The sequence below is a fragment of the Malurus melanocephalus genome, unplaced genomic scaffold (genome assembly GCF_030028575.1).
Source record: "Malurus melanocephalus ecotype Western Australia unplaced genomic scaffold, MMel_1.1 scaffold_2, whole genome shotgun sequence".
Taxonomy (NCBI): Eukaryota; Metazoa; Chordata; class Aves; order Passeriformes; family Maluridae; genus Malurus; species Malurus melanocephalus.
Window position 1 is genome coordinate 4,295,094 of NW_026623234.1, and position 16,153 is coordinate 4,311,246.

The 16,153-nt window shown below is 42.8% G+C and overlaps 1 protein-coding gene across 2 annotated transcripts in view; it reads right to left on the reverse strand.

The window, feature by feature from the left end:
• Window positions 1-10,979: 10,979 nt before the first annotated feature.
• INO80 (INO80 complex ATPase subunit) overlaps window positions 10,980-16,153 on the reverse strand; it is a 61,818-nt gene continuing 56,644 nt past the window's right edge. For both annotated transcript variants that reach the window (XM_057365567.1, XM_057365576.1), the window contains exons 34-36: window positions 14,954-15,113; window positions 13,944-14,153; window positions 10,980-13,337 (exon numbers count right to left, since the gene is read on the reverse strand). In XM_057365567.1, the coding sequence (XP_057221550.1) occupies window positions 13,120-13,337; window positions 13,944-14,153; window positions 14,954-15,113 (588 nt within the window). In that variant the 3' untranslated portion in view covers window positions 10,980-13,119. The remainder of the gene's footprint in view (window positions 13,338-13,943; window positions 14,154-14,953; window positions 15,114-16,153) is intronic.

The following is a 16,153-nucleotide window of genomic DNA, read 5'->3' on the forward strand; positions in this document are numbered from 1 at the left end:
TTTTGTTTTTTTTTAAACCCGCAAAGCCTGAACTGCTAAGGTTGCTGAACTTCTTGTGGATTTTTTGTGTTTTTTGGTTTGTTTTTTTAATTATCTTGCTGCTGAGCAGCACGCCTCTGCTAGACCTACTGGAAGAAACTGACTCTTTCCCTTTGAGAAAAGAGGATTGATTCAGTGACTTTCTCTTTCCAGCTCTTGTTGATTGTGGAGTGCTGGTACTGACAACAGACACAAGCCAGTCCTCCAAACTCCGCAGGGCAGGCACAGAAATCTAATTCTTCCTTGGCAGGTCAAAGGATTTTCATTCTGAGTGTCACTTGGCACTGCTGTTTCCAAGAAGTAATAGTGGAAGGACAAGAAACTGCAGCTGCAGCCAGATCCGTTGGCTGTGCTAAGGCAGTCAGTTGTTTTTTTTCTGCCTTGTGCAGCACGTGGTGTGTACAGGGGTGATGTGTGCATTCCCACTCCTCTGGTTACCACTCCCTCAGCACAAGCAGATCGCTGTAGCTGCCAGTGTAACCTGCCTCAAGACTGGAGYGATGGAGTGAAAACTAACTGAAACAACTGAATATAACACGAMTTAAAGGCAGTTGCATGTTTCAGGGATAACAGACTAGAGAAAACTACACTTCCACTGTCCTGTGGAGACTCTCACTTCAGCTGAACAGCTGCACCGCCAGGGCTGGGATAACCCTCAGCTGGAAAATCAAAGGGTGAGAGGATCAGCTTGCCTGCAGGGAAACACTGGGGTCAGATTCCAGAATAACTCCAGATAACACCATCTTCACCCCTTTCAAATTTTCAAAGGCACCAAAACACCACTGACAGGAATTAACATCAGATGTGCCTTGAACAACCTGCACTCCCATTGCACAGGGAGAGCCCCTTGCTTTGTTTGTCCTACCCGCCTGGGCTGGCCCCACAATCTTTYACATCTGCTAAAAGACAAGCAATGAATGCTTGGGAACAACCCAGCGCTGCTAGGAATGTTCCTTCAGCGGCTGTTCCTTCTTCCCTGATAAATGTCAGTATTTCAAGCACAGGTACACTACTCCACTGAACTACCATTTTTTTCCCAAGGAATTCTTTGTACTGGACTTCCAAAAAWAGGACCCCATTTTCTCACTGGAAGTGGTGAATATGGCAGCTTGCTGCTGTCACTGCATCTTTAAGTCAGTAACACAATGAAGTATCCTGTAACTTTTTTCTCCCGTGGCTTTTATTATGTCCTGTGAGTCTGGGAATTGGTCACATCTTGGTCAGTTGATGAATTTAAAAGGTTAACATCCCAGATTTTATTTTGACCATGTGAGTGAGGAGAGATGGCACCCTAAAACATTTGCTCTATGTCCAGACTTCCTTTGTACTGCTACTCAGGTGAGGAACCATGGTTGCTCGCCTCTGACGAAACACAYGGGAGGAAGGCAATGCTGCTTGGAGACAGTCTCACAACCATGGCACTTGGGAGTGCCAGGTYAGTGGTGACACACAAGGACACTGTCCTACTCCAGATGTGTTTTACTATCGGTTTCCTCTCCCCGTGCCATGACTTGCAGCTCCAGCTTTCAGGAGCTCTGTCACTGACAASTGGCCTAGGTAAGAGCACTCTCCATTGTCAGAGAGGGGACAATCAGTGCTGCCAGACACATCTGGAGATGCTTCCCTATCCAGTGGCTTCCTCTTGCATGTGCAGTTTTCTCTGACTTTGCTATGACAAGCTTGTGCCTACCAAGTCACCTCACATTAGAAATCGTTTGCAATAGAAATACATTTACAAGCACTACCAATTGCATACTTCCCAAGTCTAAAATCAGCACAATTCACATGATTTCAGTTCCTTCTTCAGCCTTTTCCATTTTCCTGTCCAGCAGTTCCCACGCAGTCTTGGAACATGTGCCTGAGTCACCATTTCCTTGAGTACATTAAGACAGGACCTACCCAGCTGCTTTGCAGTRGCACAAGCCAGATAAATAAAGGAGATGACAACAGTTAATCCAGCCCCWGCCTTCATGTGTTAAAGCACTCCTGTGGGCAAACAGTCCTTAAAAGGGCAGGGGAAAGGATAAGGAAACTCAGCAATGCTAAAAGGATTCAGAGAAGACCAAACCAAGAGGAAAAACCTTTGGTTCTTAAGTGCTACAGTTTCAAGGTGGAGTATCCAGGACAGAGGAAACCACTCAAGTAAATCTACCAAAATGATTCCACCTATAATAAAAATGTAGTTTAAATATAGCATCTCCAAAGTATGAATTTACCTGTGCTCCACATACTTCTCCAGGCCAGAAAATTAGTGAGACCTGGGGCTCCACGATGTATGGCAGGGAGAGTCTTGTAGGTGGCCTGCAAAATCACAGGGAATGGCACATGCTGGACTTAGCATCTGTTACAGGAACTGCAGCTGGTTGTATGTAACACATGTCATTCCATATGTGTCTGCTTGCTGCTCAAGAGACAGGCTGAAATGCGGATTTAATTACCCACAGATGTTTCACAGGCAGAGGAATAGCAAAAGATAAAACCCCGAAGGATGCTTATCACTGCTCTGTGTGAGCCCCGCAGCTGCTGGCACTGCCCTTGCAGCAGAGGCACTTGGTGCACACTGAACACAGGGTGGGTATGTCCAGAAATCACATGTGGCTTGGGGACAGCCAGTTCTTCTGCCCCTGCTGCTAGGAAAGCTTGGAGGGAAGGAAAGCAGGGGAAAAAAAGAGCATCTGCTGGGTGTCCAGCTGCACCAGAACAAGGGAGACAGACTATGCATAAAGTGTCCAGCACAAAACACAGACACTGTCACCTGTGCACTTCGAGACTTCTCCATATAAAACATTCCAGATAGCTCAGCACCAGAAGGGGGGCACTGCTGACATGTCCCAAAACCTGGTAGTCAGGCTAAGGCTGAAACTTTAAATCAGGTTTTATCACATTCAGTGCAGTAATTTCAGCCCAAGGCAGAAGGGAGAACAAATGAGCAGAATTTGGATGGGAGATGTTCCCTGAGTCAGACTTCTTTCTCACTTTATTGCTGCCTGATTTTATGGCGGGCAGAGGCTTCCGTAGTGCCAAATCCAAAAAGCRTTTTTTAGAACTCAAGAGAAACATAAAAAAGTGCAGTCCCAGGGCATTGACTGAGCAGTGATGTGGCACCAGCACTCAGCCCAGCTCAGGACAGGATCAGTCCCTGTGCACGGGAGGAACAGGAAAGGATTAACAAAACAGATTTACAGTCAGGCTGTGGAAAAGCTACCCTTGCAGCAAATCCAGCTGCTGCTCAAAGGACTAGGAATTTCCTACTAACTAACTGCCTTGGCTTAGGTGAAAACCTCCCCAGTTTATACACTGTATTAAAATTATGAGAGAAGCAAGCCCCTTGTGGCTTTGAAGGAGCCTTGAGCCCTGGAGGGGAGGGAGTACGGAAGGAAGTGGGCATTCTGGGCAGCACTGGGGAARCTCTACATGCTTTGTTTACAAACCCTGTACACTTTTTGTTTGGCTTTTGGATGTGTTTTATCCTTTCTCAACTCCCTTTTCATCTCATCATAGTGCCAGCCACACTGATGAGTGTTTATGCTTGCGAATTCCTGAAGCACAGCCAGTACCTTGAACTCTAGAGAATGAGACTGAAATAACGTAAAAGGTCAGGGAAGTTCAAAGACAGAGGTGCTGTTTTCCTAGCTGGGGACACCACACTGTTCCCAGACCACGCTGGGCTGCTCTGGGAACACAAGAACAAAGACTTCTCTCTTATGTCCTCCTGTTTATGCTGCTTTTTGCCTCCCTCACCTCACTGTTTTAAAAGGACTCATTTCCATGAAGTTTCAATTAAAACCACCAGGGATCAATTTGGCCTAAGCCTGACAACTGAAGAGACACTTGATCGCTACCGGCACTTAAAACYCCTGTCACCAAAGGAAAGGGGAAGATTTTATCCCACTACCCAAGTCCTGCTGGAGCACAGAGCAGGAGCAAGCCCCAGAGTGCTGCTTTGTCCACAAGCAGGTATCAGTTATTGAGGCACCTGGAAATCTCTAGTGTTTCACTCACAGAAAAGCAAGTCAGAGGCTGACTTTTGGAGAGGAGAGGTTTCATGTACCTGTGCCGGTTAGCAAGGCTGACCTTCAGAAATAYGATGAACTGCACCTGAGCTGGCTGGGCACATGAAGGGTGGCCAGGGAATACTCCAGGATGGCAGGAGCACTGGTTTCACTGCTTTCTGGCCTCAGCTCTCTGCTCGGCCTTGAACTGAGGCTGTGGACCAAGAGACACCAACAGCACAGACAATGTGGAAGTCATTTCACACATGCAGCCCACTTACAGCAATTACAACCTCGCCTACAAACGCACCGCCTGGGGGGCAACCACAGCCAGCTYGCTGATATTAAACCCTGGCAACACAAAGCATATGTGACATTTGAAAACATTTTGAAAACAAACTTCAGAAAGCAGCTTTTTATCCCCTCCTTGTCTAGACGGCACACCAGCCTCTCCAAACTCCGAGCCCACGCTGAGGAAGCGYGTGATGCCATGGGAGGGAGGGAGCAGGGAGCCCTGGCCCCCAGGGACTGCCCACCACTGCTCACCCCGTGGCACCTCACGCCAAGAAGCGCTGGCATGTGTGCTTCCACGTGTCACAGCACCAGCCAGAGCCTCGAGTAACCTCCCAGGACTGCGGCTGACACGTTCTTGGATGTGCTGGAGGTGCACAGGGGTGGGAGATCCTGTTACAGACAGCTGGGCTCAGCAGCTCTGTCCTCAGGGWGCTTCTACTGACGCCATGGGCTGAAATCTCTCACTTATTCTTGTCTTCCAGGGAGGTATCCTTTCTTTAAGTAAAACTGAGCCAAAAGTATATTTCAAACAGCTAGCAGGTTCCTAGATTATACAGAAATTCATTTTAGGTTTTACATACATTCATTCTTTGATCTGTTTTTTAGGAGTGTGTTTTACTTCAAGTTGTTTCTCTCCACAAAAACACAATCCCACTTTTAGAGAGGGAAAAGTGCAGGAGTGCCCAGCTCCCCACAGCTATGGTAGATTCTGCTTTTCATCTTTCCTTTGACAGCAACTGTTAAGAGACTCAGTTACCTCTGGACATGTTAGGCAGGAGCCAGATGAAACTGTCTCTTGCTGCTGCACAGCAAATTGATTCTGGCAGCACTTCTGTCTCTAAACTACACATATACTGRATCTATTCCTGGGAACACATCCTATAATTTGAGGGCAGATGAGTTCAGGACTAAGGGAAAAAAGTAACTGTGGGACTAGCCTAATTCAGAATAAATATCCACTTTTTTTTCCCCCCAGATGATTGCTGCCTCGTTTTATTTGATGGGAGCATGCTAAAAATGAGCAGCAGTTCAATTCCTTTTTCTCTTGTATGGTCCTATATTTGTTTATGCCTTTATGCACACAAATGCAGGTGCACTGTTCACCACCTTGACTTTTGTCTGGCAAATCACTATAGCAACATCTGCAAATCACTGTGGCACCTTGGCAACCTTTAATTCCTCTTCACGAGATGTTTGTGAAGAGGTAATTCCTATTGTACAGATAGGAAACTGAGACTTCAAGATTATGATTTCAAAAGCATACAATGACTTTCAAAGCACATTGTGAAATACTGAGGGATGATGTTTCTCAGACTACTCAGAACTGTATGTTGGGTATTATACCATGCTGGAAAAAGACAATGTTGTGCTCACATAATCAGCACTACATCCTGATGGAAATGTGCAAGAGTTACCTCATATTTTCATGGATGCCTTATGTTCGTCATTGTTCAATGAGGATCTGTCTGGTTGCTCTCAGTATTCTTAAGTTTTCACGTACCAAAGCAACTAAAAATTAAGTTTAGCAGAGAAACATTTTTATATATCTTGGGGTGGCTTTGCTTTATATGCATCATTCAAATTTCCTGCAGTCTCTCAAGCTTCTTTAGCTGCTGACAGTTCCAAACTTCTTGCTTAATTCCTGTAACATCTCAGACATGAGATCTGGTTTAGATTAAAAATTTAAACAACATTACTTTTCTCATATGCTATCAATTACATCACTGCAAGGCAGAGCTGGGCTTCTCTAATCTGTCTGTGAGTATTCTACCAAACCAGTTCTCTCTCTTAATATTTAGTTACTTGATTCCAGACAGACACATAATGATACAAAGAACAGCAAACTGCCATGAAACCAAATTACATTAATTATACAATACATACCCGACTSCATATGCTAACAACAAGTTATCAAAGCTAGGGGAACTGCAAAGCTCATGACTGTGTGTTTCAAAATCCTACAAAACACTTCACAGCAGCCTGTAAATGGAATCATCACCACCTCCAGTCCCAAGTCAACACTGTTTTAAAACCTCCTTGTGCATTACAGATTCAGTATCACAATGTCTGTACAATTTCAGTTAGTCAATTGGAATTGATCTGAGTGTCAAATTACTGAAACACTAAGAAGAACTTATTTTTTTGTGCTAACCAGTTTAAATACRTATCTTGGTAAAATTATGATTACAAGTTAGATACAGTAATTTCTTCCAAACTCTGAACATGCAGAGAATGATGAAAGACTGCAGTCATCTGGACAAACAGACATCATGAAGCTGAATTACTGTGTCAGGGGCCTCAAAAATCAGACTGGAATGTTCCCATTATGCACCTTTAGAGATATTTTGAGATCCACTTAAAAAAAAACGGGTGTCCCTGCCCATGGCAGGGGTTTGGAACTAGATGATCTTTAAGGTCCCTTMCAACCAAAACCATTCTATAATTCTATGAAATGCCATAGTACTACAGCTGTAAGTAAAATCAAATCAAAGAAAAACCTAGATTAAATGGCAAGAAAAGAGAGGTCTGCAGGAATGCAGAACTTGTCCAAAAAAGCGTTCACATGAACTCTCTGGAAAGAGCAGGGGCAGCAAGAAAAACAAGACTCAGAAGGGCCCTCCCATCAGCACCTACCAGATGCACGGAGTGACCCTCAAAAACTTGGTTTTGGATTTTCGGATATTCATTTCCAAATTCTCTGGAAGTTCATATAGTCTGAACATCTCTTCTGTTTCCTCTGCTTGCAAAGGAAAACCCAGGAGCTTTGTCACAATGAGGTGTCACTGGAGGGTGTGTCAGGCCACGTGCCATTGCATTTACTGGGCAGCAGCACGCTCAGCTGATCAGCACGTAGCTAATTGCAGTCACACGCCAAAAGCTTAATGTAGTTTAAAAAAAACCAACATTCAGCCAACTACGTGTGAAATTTGCTGACTCTCCCATTCTCAAAAAAACACCCCAGCAGCCTTCCACAGGCTGAGTGAAATACAGAYAGGCACTCTGCGCTGCCGCTTCCGCCCGACTGTGGGGAGGCCAAGGGCTGCCAAAGGTGACTGCTTTGGAAGCACTTCTGTGAGGAACTTGGAGGGGCTTTAGACCGGTTCTGATACAAGTTTAGACATCTGTGGAGGAAAGTTACTTGAATTACAGAAGGCTGTGAAGTGGAAAATGGTTGCTCCCAGCGAACACAAATGTTCTTTCTCAGAGAAGAGCCTACCTGGAAAGGAGTTCTTCAGGAAACTGTTGAAGAACAACGATCATAAAAGAGCACTTGTCTATACAGAAGCACCAAAACTCTAAAATGCACTCACTAACCTGAACAAAAATGAGAATTTCTGTATTTGAACTCTACTATAAMAGAAGGGAAACTGCAACACCAGACCAGAAAGGAAACCTGAAGGGCAGTCATCTGAAAGACAGATGACATTGTACCATGGTATAGAGGATGGATCCCACCTGAGATATTTCTTCCTAGAGGAAGCCCCAGCTGGGAAGTTAAGATGTAGGGATACATCAGAGGAACTACAGCAATAGATGAGAGGTGAGATTAAGTATTTGCTTCATCTAGTAGGAGAGCATCTCGTAAATACATCTTGAGGAGAAAGCTACTAGTTTCTTGTTATGACTARGAAAATTTGAATAAATTTAACAAGTAGTCCAAAAATCAGTTTTGTGAGACAGTCCAAACTAGTAGAAAATTTCCACATAAATTCTAATCTCTGAGCAACAGTAATAGTTTTTCTTGTATGCTTAGTTTTATCTTAATTCATAATTCTCAAAACAYTGAGGTGCAAGGCACAAGGGTCACAGATTTAAAAATTAATACCTTTAGATAGAAACATTTTCCCTGCCRATCAAAAGCACTGAAGACAACACTTCGGTCTTAAGAAGAGTTGTGTAAGGTTGAGAAGCTGGGAGGAGAAAAACAAGTGCTTTCATAAAAACATCACAGTAGTCCTTGGATGTTTAGAAGCTCAAGTCGTCTCCTGTTAAGTACAGCAGACTTAACAGAACCAGCAATACTGTCAAAGAAGGAAGAGACAGTCCATGGGAAACTCCAGAAGACACAAAAATGGTGTTTCAATGTTTTCTTCCCCTACCTCATTCTATCAGTGATGCTCATCAGCTGAGGAAGGAAGGAGTCATTGTTTCATACCTGAGTACTGAAACACTTCCTCATGCTTAGRATGCAAAAGAATTCCCTCATATACCCCTAGAAGCACATTCTATAAATAGAGTTCAACACAAAATGCCTGGAAGGCACATTAGCTTTGGAGTAACTTCACTTTTCTGAGGGAATAGGCAGGAGTTAAGAGGAGGCTGAAGCTGGAGGAAACCCAATTCGTCTTATCATGCATTCCTCCATTTCATAAGGCATTTGTTGCAGGCTTTTCTGAGCAGCACATGCTAATGTAAGTGCTACAAGAACAACCTGTTTACAGATCTGCTGTTTGAATCTGAGAGCTGAGCCATCTGTATTGCCCTAATAACGGTGCTCCCCAGAGAAAGGCTCAACCATTCCCTCCCCTCATTCACTGCTATGCAACTGGTGCAGGCTGCAAACAAAAAATAAATCCTTCACAATTCTAGGCATGTAAGTTGTAATTGCCTTTATTTCAGTATGTATGTTTCAATTATACTGCACATGCAAGCAGCATCCCTTTGGGTAGTGAGCTACAAATTGTTTTCCAGCCACTCCAACAGAAATTTCCCAAAAGACAGCAGGGTGTGCACCACCATCCCTCCTTGAGCAGCAAGGAGAGCACAAGACATGCCCATAAGGCTCCCTGAGTTATGTGTGTTTCAGACTGGAGAGTCAACAAAAAAAGRAAGAGGCAGAAGTGAGAAGTTGAGGAGCCTGTAAGTTTATCTGGGAGCAGAAGCAGGCCAGCTCGCTTCACTGAGACCAGGACAGGACAGGCAGTGCAGTGGTCACAGGGCAGCATTTCCCAAATTACACTGATCCACATCCTGCCCCAAAGTGATTTCATCGATTGTGCTCTTCCTCCTCCCAGCTGCAACTTSGCTGCTCCTGAGCTACACTCAAAGTAGTGCAGATCCCTATTCCTGCTGCATGGAGCTTTTCCCACTGAGCTTTGYGTGCCTCCCCCACACTGGGAAATGCTGCTGAAGGAAATACTTTGGGAATATGGAAGTAAAGCCAGATATAGCTCTAGGCAAACAGGCAGCCTTCTACAAACAGAACATGAGACAGCGAAGAGCAGGAACACTGCGGTGGGRAAAGCATGCAACAGAGAGGGAAGAAGGCACAAAGATAACATTACATTTGGACAGTGCAGCAATAATATCCTGAAGAATTAAAGCAGTTCCAGGTTCAAATCAACCTACAGTAAGTAACCTGTTTATCTCTTTCCAGAGTAAGGAAGGGAAATCCAGTGGCTGACTAAATGGAGAGGATGGCAGACTTGAGCCATAATAGAAAAGAGAAAATGTCTTGCAGGCTAAGGRAAAAAGGGATGTTTTGGGGACCCTTCTGAACTATATAATCCTTGTAGGCTAAACTACAAAAATGTGTGTGAGGCTGGTACACAACAMCACTTTTAACTTAAGTCCTAACTTCTTAGAACCTAAGAAAATTATCACCTTTAAATGTCTTCAATAACAGCATTGATCAGCAAACTGTATTTAACAGTTTTGTAGTAATCAGTGAGTAACATGCTATAATCAACTAGCATGATGAATACACAGCACTCTCAACATTCCCCAAACCACACTGACAGCTATKCACCATTCCAGATTAAAATACCAACTCAGTTTATTCAATCATTGTTTTTACCTCTAGAAAATATCTTGATCTCCTGGAGTAAAGCCATTTTCTCTATCATTAATCCACGTAAGAGCACAACACGCAAAGTGAAAAGATGCTCTCAGAGTGAAACTTCAAAGAACAMAGCTTCAATGTGCACACCCATTAGCTCACTTCAACAGAAGTGTTCCCTAGGTATTGATCACAAAACTACCTCCAGCTTCTTAAAGGAATTCCCAGTGTTCATCTTTATAGCACTCCTTCCTTGCACAAACCAAGAAATTAGACTAGGACAGCCATCAKACGAATTTTTCCCAATTCCCTGGTTACTATCAGAGAATCCRTTCTCCTATGATGCATAATACAAAGAATGTTGAMGTTTAATGTCTTACAGAAATTGAACTGAATATGATCTAGCAGTTCATTTATTTTACAACTATGTTAGATCTTCCTGAACTTTTTGGCCTGACACAAACTGTGCAAGCAGATGGGCTATCACTGCTTTTGCCACAACTTGTGATGTCATTTGGTGTTTCTCTTAAAGATTAAATYATTTTAAATGGGTTTTTAAAAWTTATTTTATGTTAAATATATTTTCTAATTTATTTTACAAATATATTTTAAATATATTTCTACTCTTAAATAAATATTTTATTCTTGTATTTCTCAGTGTTTCAAATATCAATAATCTTCCAAAAGTATAGCATACGACAGTATATATTACATTTTTGCAAGCTTTTCAAACTACAGGTTTTTTTTTTTCTCTACACTTTGGATTATAAATTAATGCAACTGTCTAGCAGCTTGGAGATCAAGACTTACATTAAAAAGTCCTTTTAACTCCCTCTGAAAAGAAAAAAAAAAGAAGTAACTGTAGAGAACGATTTCTCAAAACAATCAACTGTATTGAATGCAACCATGGAAGTTCAGGTACTGTGTAATCATGCATATTATAGTTGCTTCTGTTTTCTTGTGACCTGCTGCACACTTACTCCAAAATAGATTATGAGATAATCAGTGAATACAAACATGGAATAGGGGTAGTTGTAACTGAGGAAGGTTACAAACACGATACTTAGCAGAGCACAGACACTCTAGAATCTTAYATTGAGCAGCGTTTGTCTCCAGAAGCACTTCCAGATGCACACCCCTCCACACTCTCTTCCCTAATCCTCTCATTCATACAACTACATGCATAAAAACCACAAAGACACTGATTTACATAAAATTATCTCACTCCATTTTATTTAAGATTTTCTCCTCCAGTTAGTAAAAGAAAGATGTGTCTCTCTTTATACATATGTACAAATTCAGTTACAAAAATAGACAGCACATTCAAAGAGAAAAAAAGGCTTGGCATTTGTCTGATTCCCTCTAAATATCATATATACATGTGAATAGAAGGGGAAGGGGGAAGTCTTCATGAGTTAATTAAACATCACCTCCCCCTCAATTATCCCCTGCAAATCTGTTCAAAAATCAATCTAACTATGCTCAGTTCTGCTATTTTCAGGTGTGCAAATTAGAGGCAGAACCAACAGGAAGCACTCGCTCTACACTGTAGGACGCCAGGCAAAAGGGTTTYGGGTCAGAAAAAAATTATAATATTAAAAAAAGAAATAATCTTCCACTGTCACAGCCCAGACCTGCAACTCGCTTTTCTCAAGGGATGAAAGTGCCCCGGCAGAACAGCCTCTTAATTCAATGTGTCAGACAGAACAACTGTCCCACACCTAAATCTCAGTGCAATGCAGACGACGCTTACAGCAAAGCAAGGGGCTACGGGCAGGGTTTGTGCATCAAGAATGGGGAAGGAGCAACCAGGGAACAAGAACATGGATGGGTGCAGGCAGCACTGCCTTCTATCAGCCTTATGGGACACGGCTACTGCCCRCACACTGCAGTGAACTCAACCACGCCAGTATGTGTGATGATCACAAAGATGAAGGGAAAACACACTGCAAGAACAGTCAATGGGATGGCTAGGATATGAGACAATTTTTTTCCCAGGATTTGGCTGGAAGGGGGAATGGCACAGTTCTCTCTCTCTCAAGATTGTTTTTYGTTGCTCCTCTCACAGCACTGCAAGCTGCAGATCCATGCTCTGCTACAACATGGTGAGAGGAGCAGCACAAACTCCTCCTCAGCACTTCAGTTTTTCTCCTTCTTGAGGTTTGTACAAATAGAGCATTATTTTWTTTCCAGGCTTTTAAGAGTTCTGCACACCTCAAAAATGAGAGAAATCATTCTGAACACAATAAGTGTTCATGCTAATATGAACTCTGAAATGCAAACCAATCACTGGCCTGTGGTTTCTTCCACTGTGTGAAGCAGAGGCTGTGCTGCTGCTCTCACAACACCTGACAGCACTCCCTGTATTCTGCAGCTACGAACATCTTCCTGACAAATGATACTGAAAAGAGTTCGTCCCCTGAAAACCACCTGAGACATCTTCCTTTGAATTTCAAGTCTTTAGAGAACCCAGAGACCCACAACAGAAGAAGCCAAGAATTTTTTGATCACACATTATGTTCAGCATAGCCCCCAATTACTCCCGTGCGTTCACTGACCAGTTGCCAGTACAGAGATGTCTTGTGACTCTACAGGATACTCCTGGGGTTCATATACTGATTTCATAGGACAAAACTAATRCTGGGCTCCACCTCAGGCTACAAGAGAGGAAGTATATTGGTGTGACTTCAGGCACACGCAGCTGCAGGATATTGCATGGACYAGCTGGATGCTTTCTTGGGAATCTTTGTCAGACATGTCAACAAAACACAAGCTGACACCGTCCCAATTACYCCAGACTCCCTTCCCTCTTTCTTGCAGTGTCTGCAAAGATAGTTTTTTGGAATACACATAATCAAAGTGCTCACGTCAACCACCCGCTCCCATTGTGCTTTGATTTTCTTTGCACACACGTGCTGGACAGCAACAAGGCATTTGTTTGCATGCCTTCCACTGGCAGGGTGGTCTACTCTGAAAGCCAACGCAGTTCAGACAAGCTTTGGGGGTTCAAAATTACTACCGACCACCTGAGGTGTGGGCACCTTTGCTTTGCTTCCGAATTGAAGTTTCTGATATGAGACTGCTGGTCAGGTTTAAACTTTTGGGGGTCCCACAAACACTGTTTCCTTTGCTCAGAGGGGAGCTCAAGGGAGAAGAGGCGCTTGAAGGTCCAAAATCTACAAGTCCAGAAGGCCGAATGATTGCTGTTTGTAGAGGGCTACTTGCAGACATGCCTAGCAATGGAAAAGAGAATCAAATTCCACATAAGCATATTATTCCACTTATGGTTCTTCAACAGCAAGCAATATATTAACAATCAGTCCTAAGACCACTCTGTATTCATGACTTATGACAGTTCCATGAGAAGGGATGTTCTTAAGATTCAAAACATCTTACAGTTACACCCTGGGCTATCTTCAGCCGGTGTAAAGCTGCATCTCAATCACCATCAGTTTAGCAGGTTTTGGAATGTGATACTGTAACTTCAACATGACACAATGCAGGAAAACCACAGCCACTGCCTTGGGATAAACACATTATCTGATCTCCCTGAACATCACATTAAAAAAAACCCCAAAACCAACAAAACACCAAGAAGAAAAATATTTGGTRTGAGATAATTAAAAGGGCAGATGAAACTCAAGGTCATCCGTGGTGAAACCGGCTATCCTCTCACACCCTTTCCATGTCCCACTGTGTATTGCCTGGATCTCAGAATATMATGGACAAGCAATACCAAAACCACAACACTTATGACCTATCTTTTGACAGCCTGTAAGCAGCCATCACCCAAGCTCACRTGGCTGGCTGTAGGCTGGTGCCTKCCCTGCCCCACGCACCTTTGGAGACGCTGTAGCCGTAGGCTGCGTACGCCGCCGCAGAGGCTGCCGCTGCTCCCGCCTTGGCCCCGGCCATCGCCGCTGCGCTCCCYGCTATCGACTTCCGGCTCCTGCCTTTCCCAGTGCCGCCTTTGGTTCCAGCCTTGGGGCGACCCCGGCTTCGACTGGACTGGCCTCTCGCAGCAAGAGATGAATCTTGCATTGAAACGCCTGAACAAGGAACAAATGTTAAAACAGTAACTCCTACAGTGTTTATGTGCCTCACAAATGARTGCAGCATCAAAGCTGCCTACCAGYTACGTGAACACTGTTCCCATGTGGCATTTACATTAACAGGGATACTGGTAGCAAGCAGTGATCTCATGAAGAGAAATTATGCATGCAAAAATTCACGCTTAAGCAACAGTATCTTATTAACTGCAACTATTCCTATTATTATGAATCCAACCTACAAAGAGGTGGAGGATTCTGAGTTCTACTTCAGGATGAGGCATTTTCTTACTTGAAGATGGAGACGCAGTATCTTCCACCAGCTATCTCTGAAGAAACTCATCAGGAGCTATGATTCTACTTATTCCACTGTAGAAAACTACAGTAGTTAAAAGCACTTGATATTATTTAAAATTCCATTGCACTTAAAAAATTGCTCCAACCACCCACTGGAGATAGAGAACTGATTATTAACCCAACAGCAAAGTAAAGGAAAAGCTTAGAGATAAATAGTTCTGTGGTTGTCTGTAATTTGGTAACAAATTTAAAGGAGAGCTTTCTAYAACACAGGAACAAAGGACATAACTTTTTGAAGTAACACAGAAAAAAGCTAAGTGTGGTAAATGACCACCYATAAACAGAGTGGTAGTATCAAATCTAAAGTAACTTCTCAATGAGAAGACAATTATTTTCCCCCAAATCTTGCTAGCCACACATACTTCCTGGGTAAAATGAAAACATAGCCATGCAAAGTCAAGGTTTAATAAATATAAGTAGTAAATCAAGGCAAGAGTACTGACCATTCACGGTGTCTGAAACTGAGCCAGTAATGGAAGCAGGAGAGTTTGTTGCCCTTGACTGAGGTGCTGAAGAAGCTGGATCATCCACAATCACAAGCATATCATTACTGCTCTCATCGGGAGGAATAGAGCCCATATGCAACTCACTGCTGATGGATATCTAAACATGACAGACAACAAAGGCAACTAAACAACTAAATTCTCAGGTTAGGAAAGGGTACAAAAATAGTAAGACCTYTAAAAGCTACACAATCTCAACTAATTGGTACTTGTTCTTTCCCATTTTCTTTAGAATAGCAGCATGAGCACGATACATCATCTGCCTGATCACATCACACTCTATTTACACACTGAGCAGCAGTAAAGACCTTCATCCACATTTAATTTCAGTTCATGAAAATACATGTTAAGAAGTGAAAGACTAATAGGCTCAGCAGAGATTTAAGTAAATTGCTGTTCAATTGTGCATTTTCAACTGTGAAAGAGAAAATAGGATTCTTAACCCACTACTACTGCCAATAAAAATCTTGATCAATACAGGCACAATACAACACAGAAATCTTAATCAACAGAATAAMACACATTTGCTGCTAAAATCACTTCAATTCTTTACACACAGATGAAAGAAAATAAGATGTGTGCCTCTAAGAATTTTTAATTTAAATTCCAGAGGAAAAAACCCACAATAATTCAGAACATGAAGCAAGTGAGGAAGGAGAGAAAGAGACACAGATGAGACTTAATGAGGGGTACTTAAAAAGAAACAGAATGTCAAGGACCTATTTGAGGGATACTGTTTGGGTCAAGAGCAGAGTGTTCTTGCTATGGAAGGTATTGGCATGGGAGAAGGCATATGGTTAAAAATGTGAGCATGACAAAAGCAGGAAAAAGGGACAAGAAAGTAGGAAGAAATTAAGTGGTACTCCAGGTGAGAATGGAAAAATTTCAGGGGCTGGAAGGGAGGAAAATCAGGGCATAAACTCACTGTAAGGAAAGGGAGGCAGAGAGTAAAGGAATAGGGGAATAATGGGATGTCAAATAACATGAGGAGTTGTAAGGCAGCTTATTAGCAGCTGTTGCATTTTCAATGAACTATTTTCATTTCCATAGTTCACCTTTAAGACACGTCACTTTTCCACACACTCAAAGCTCTACAACAGCTAAAATAACAGAAAACAAGAATCCTACAAGAAACCAACT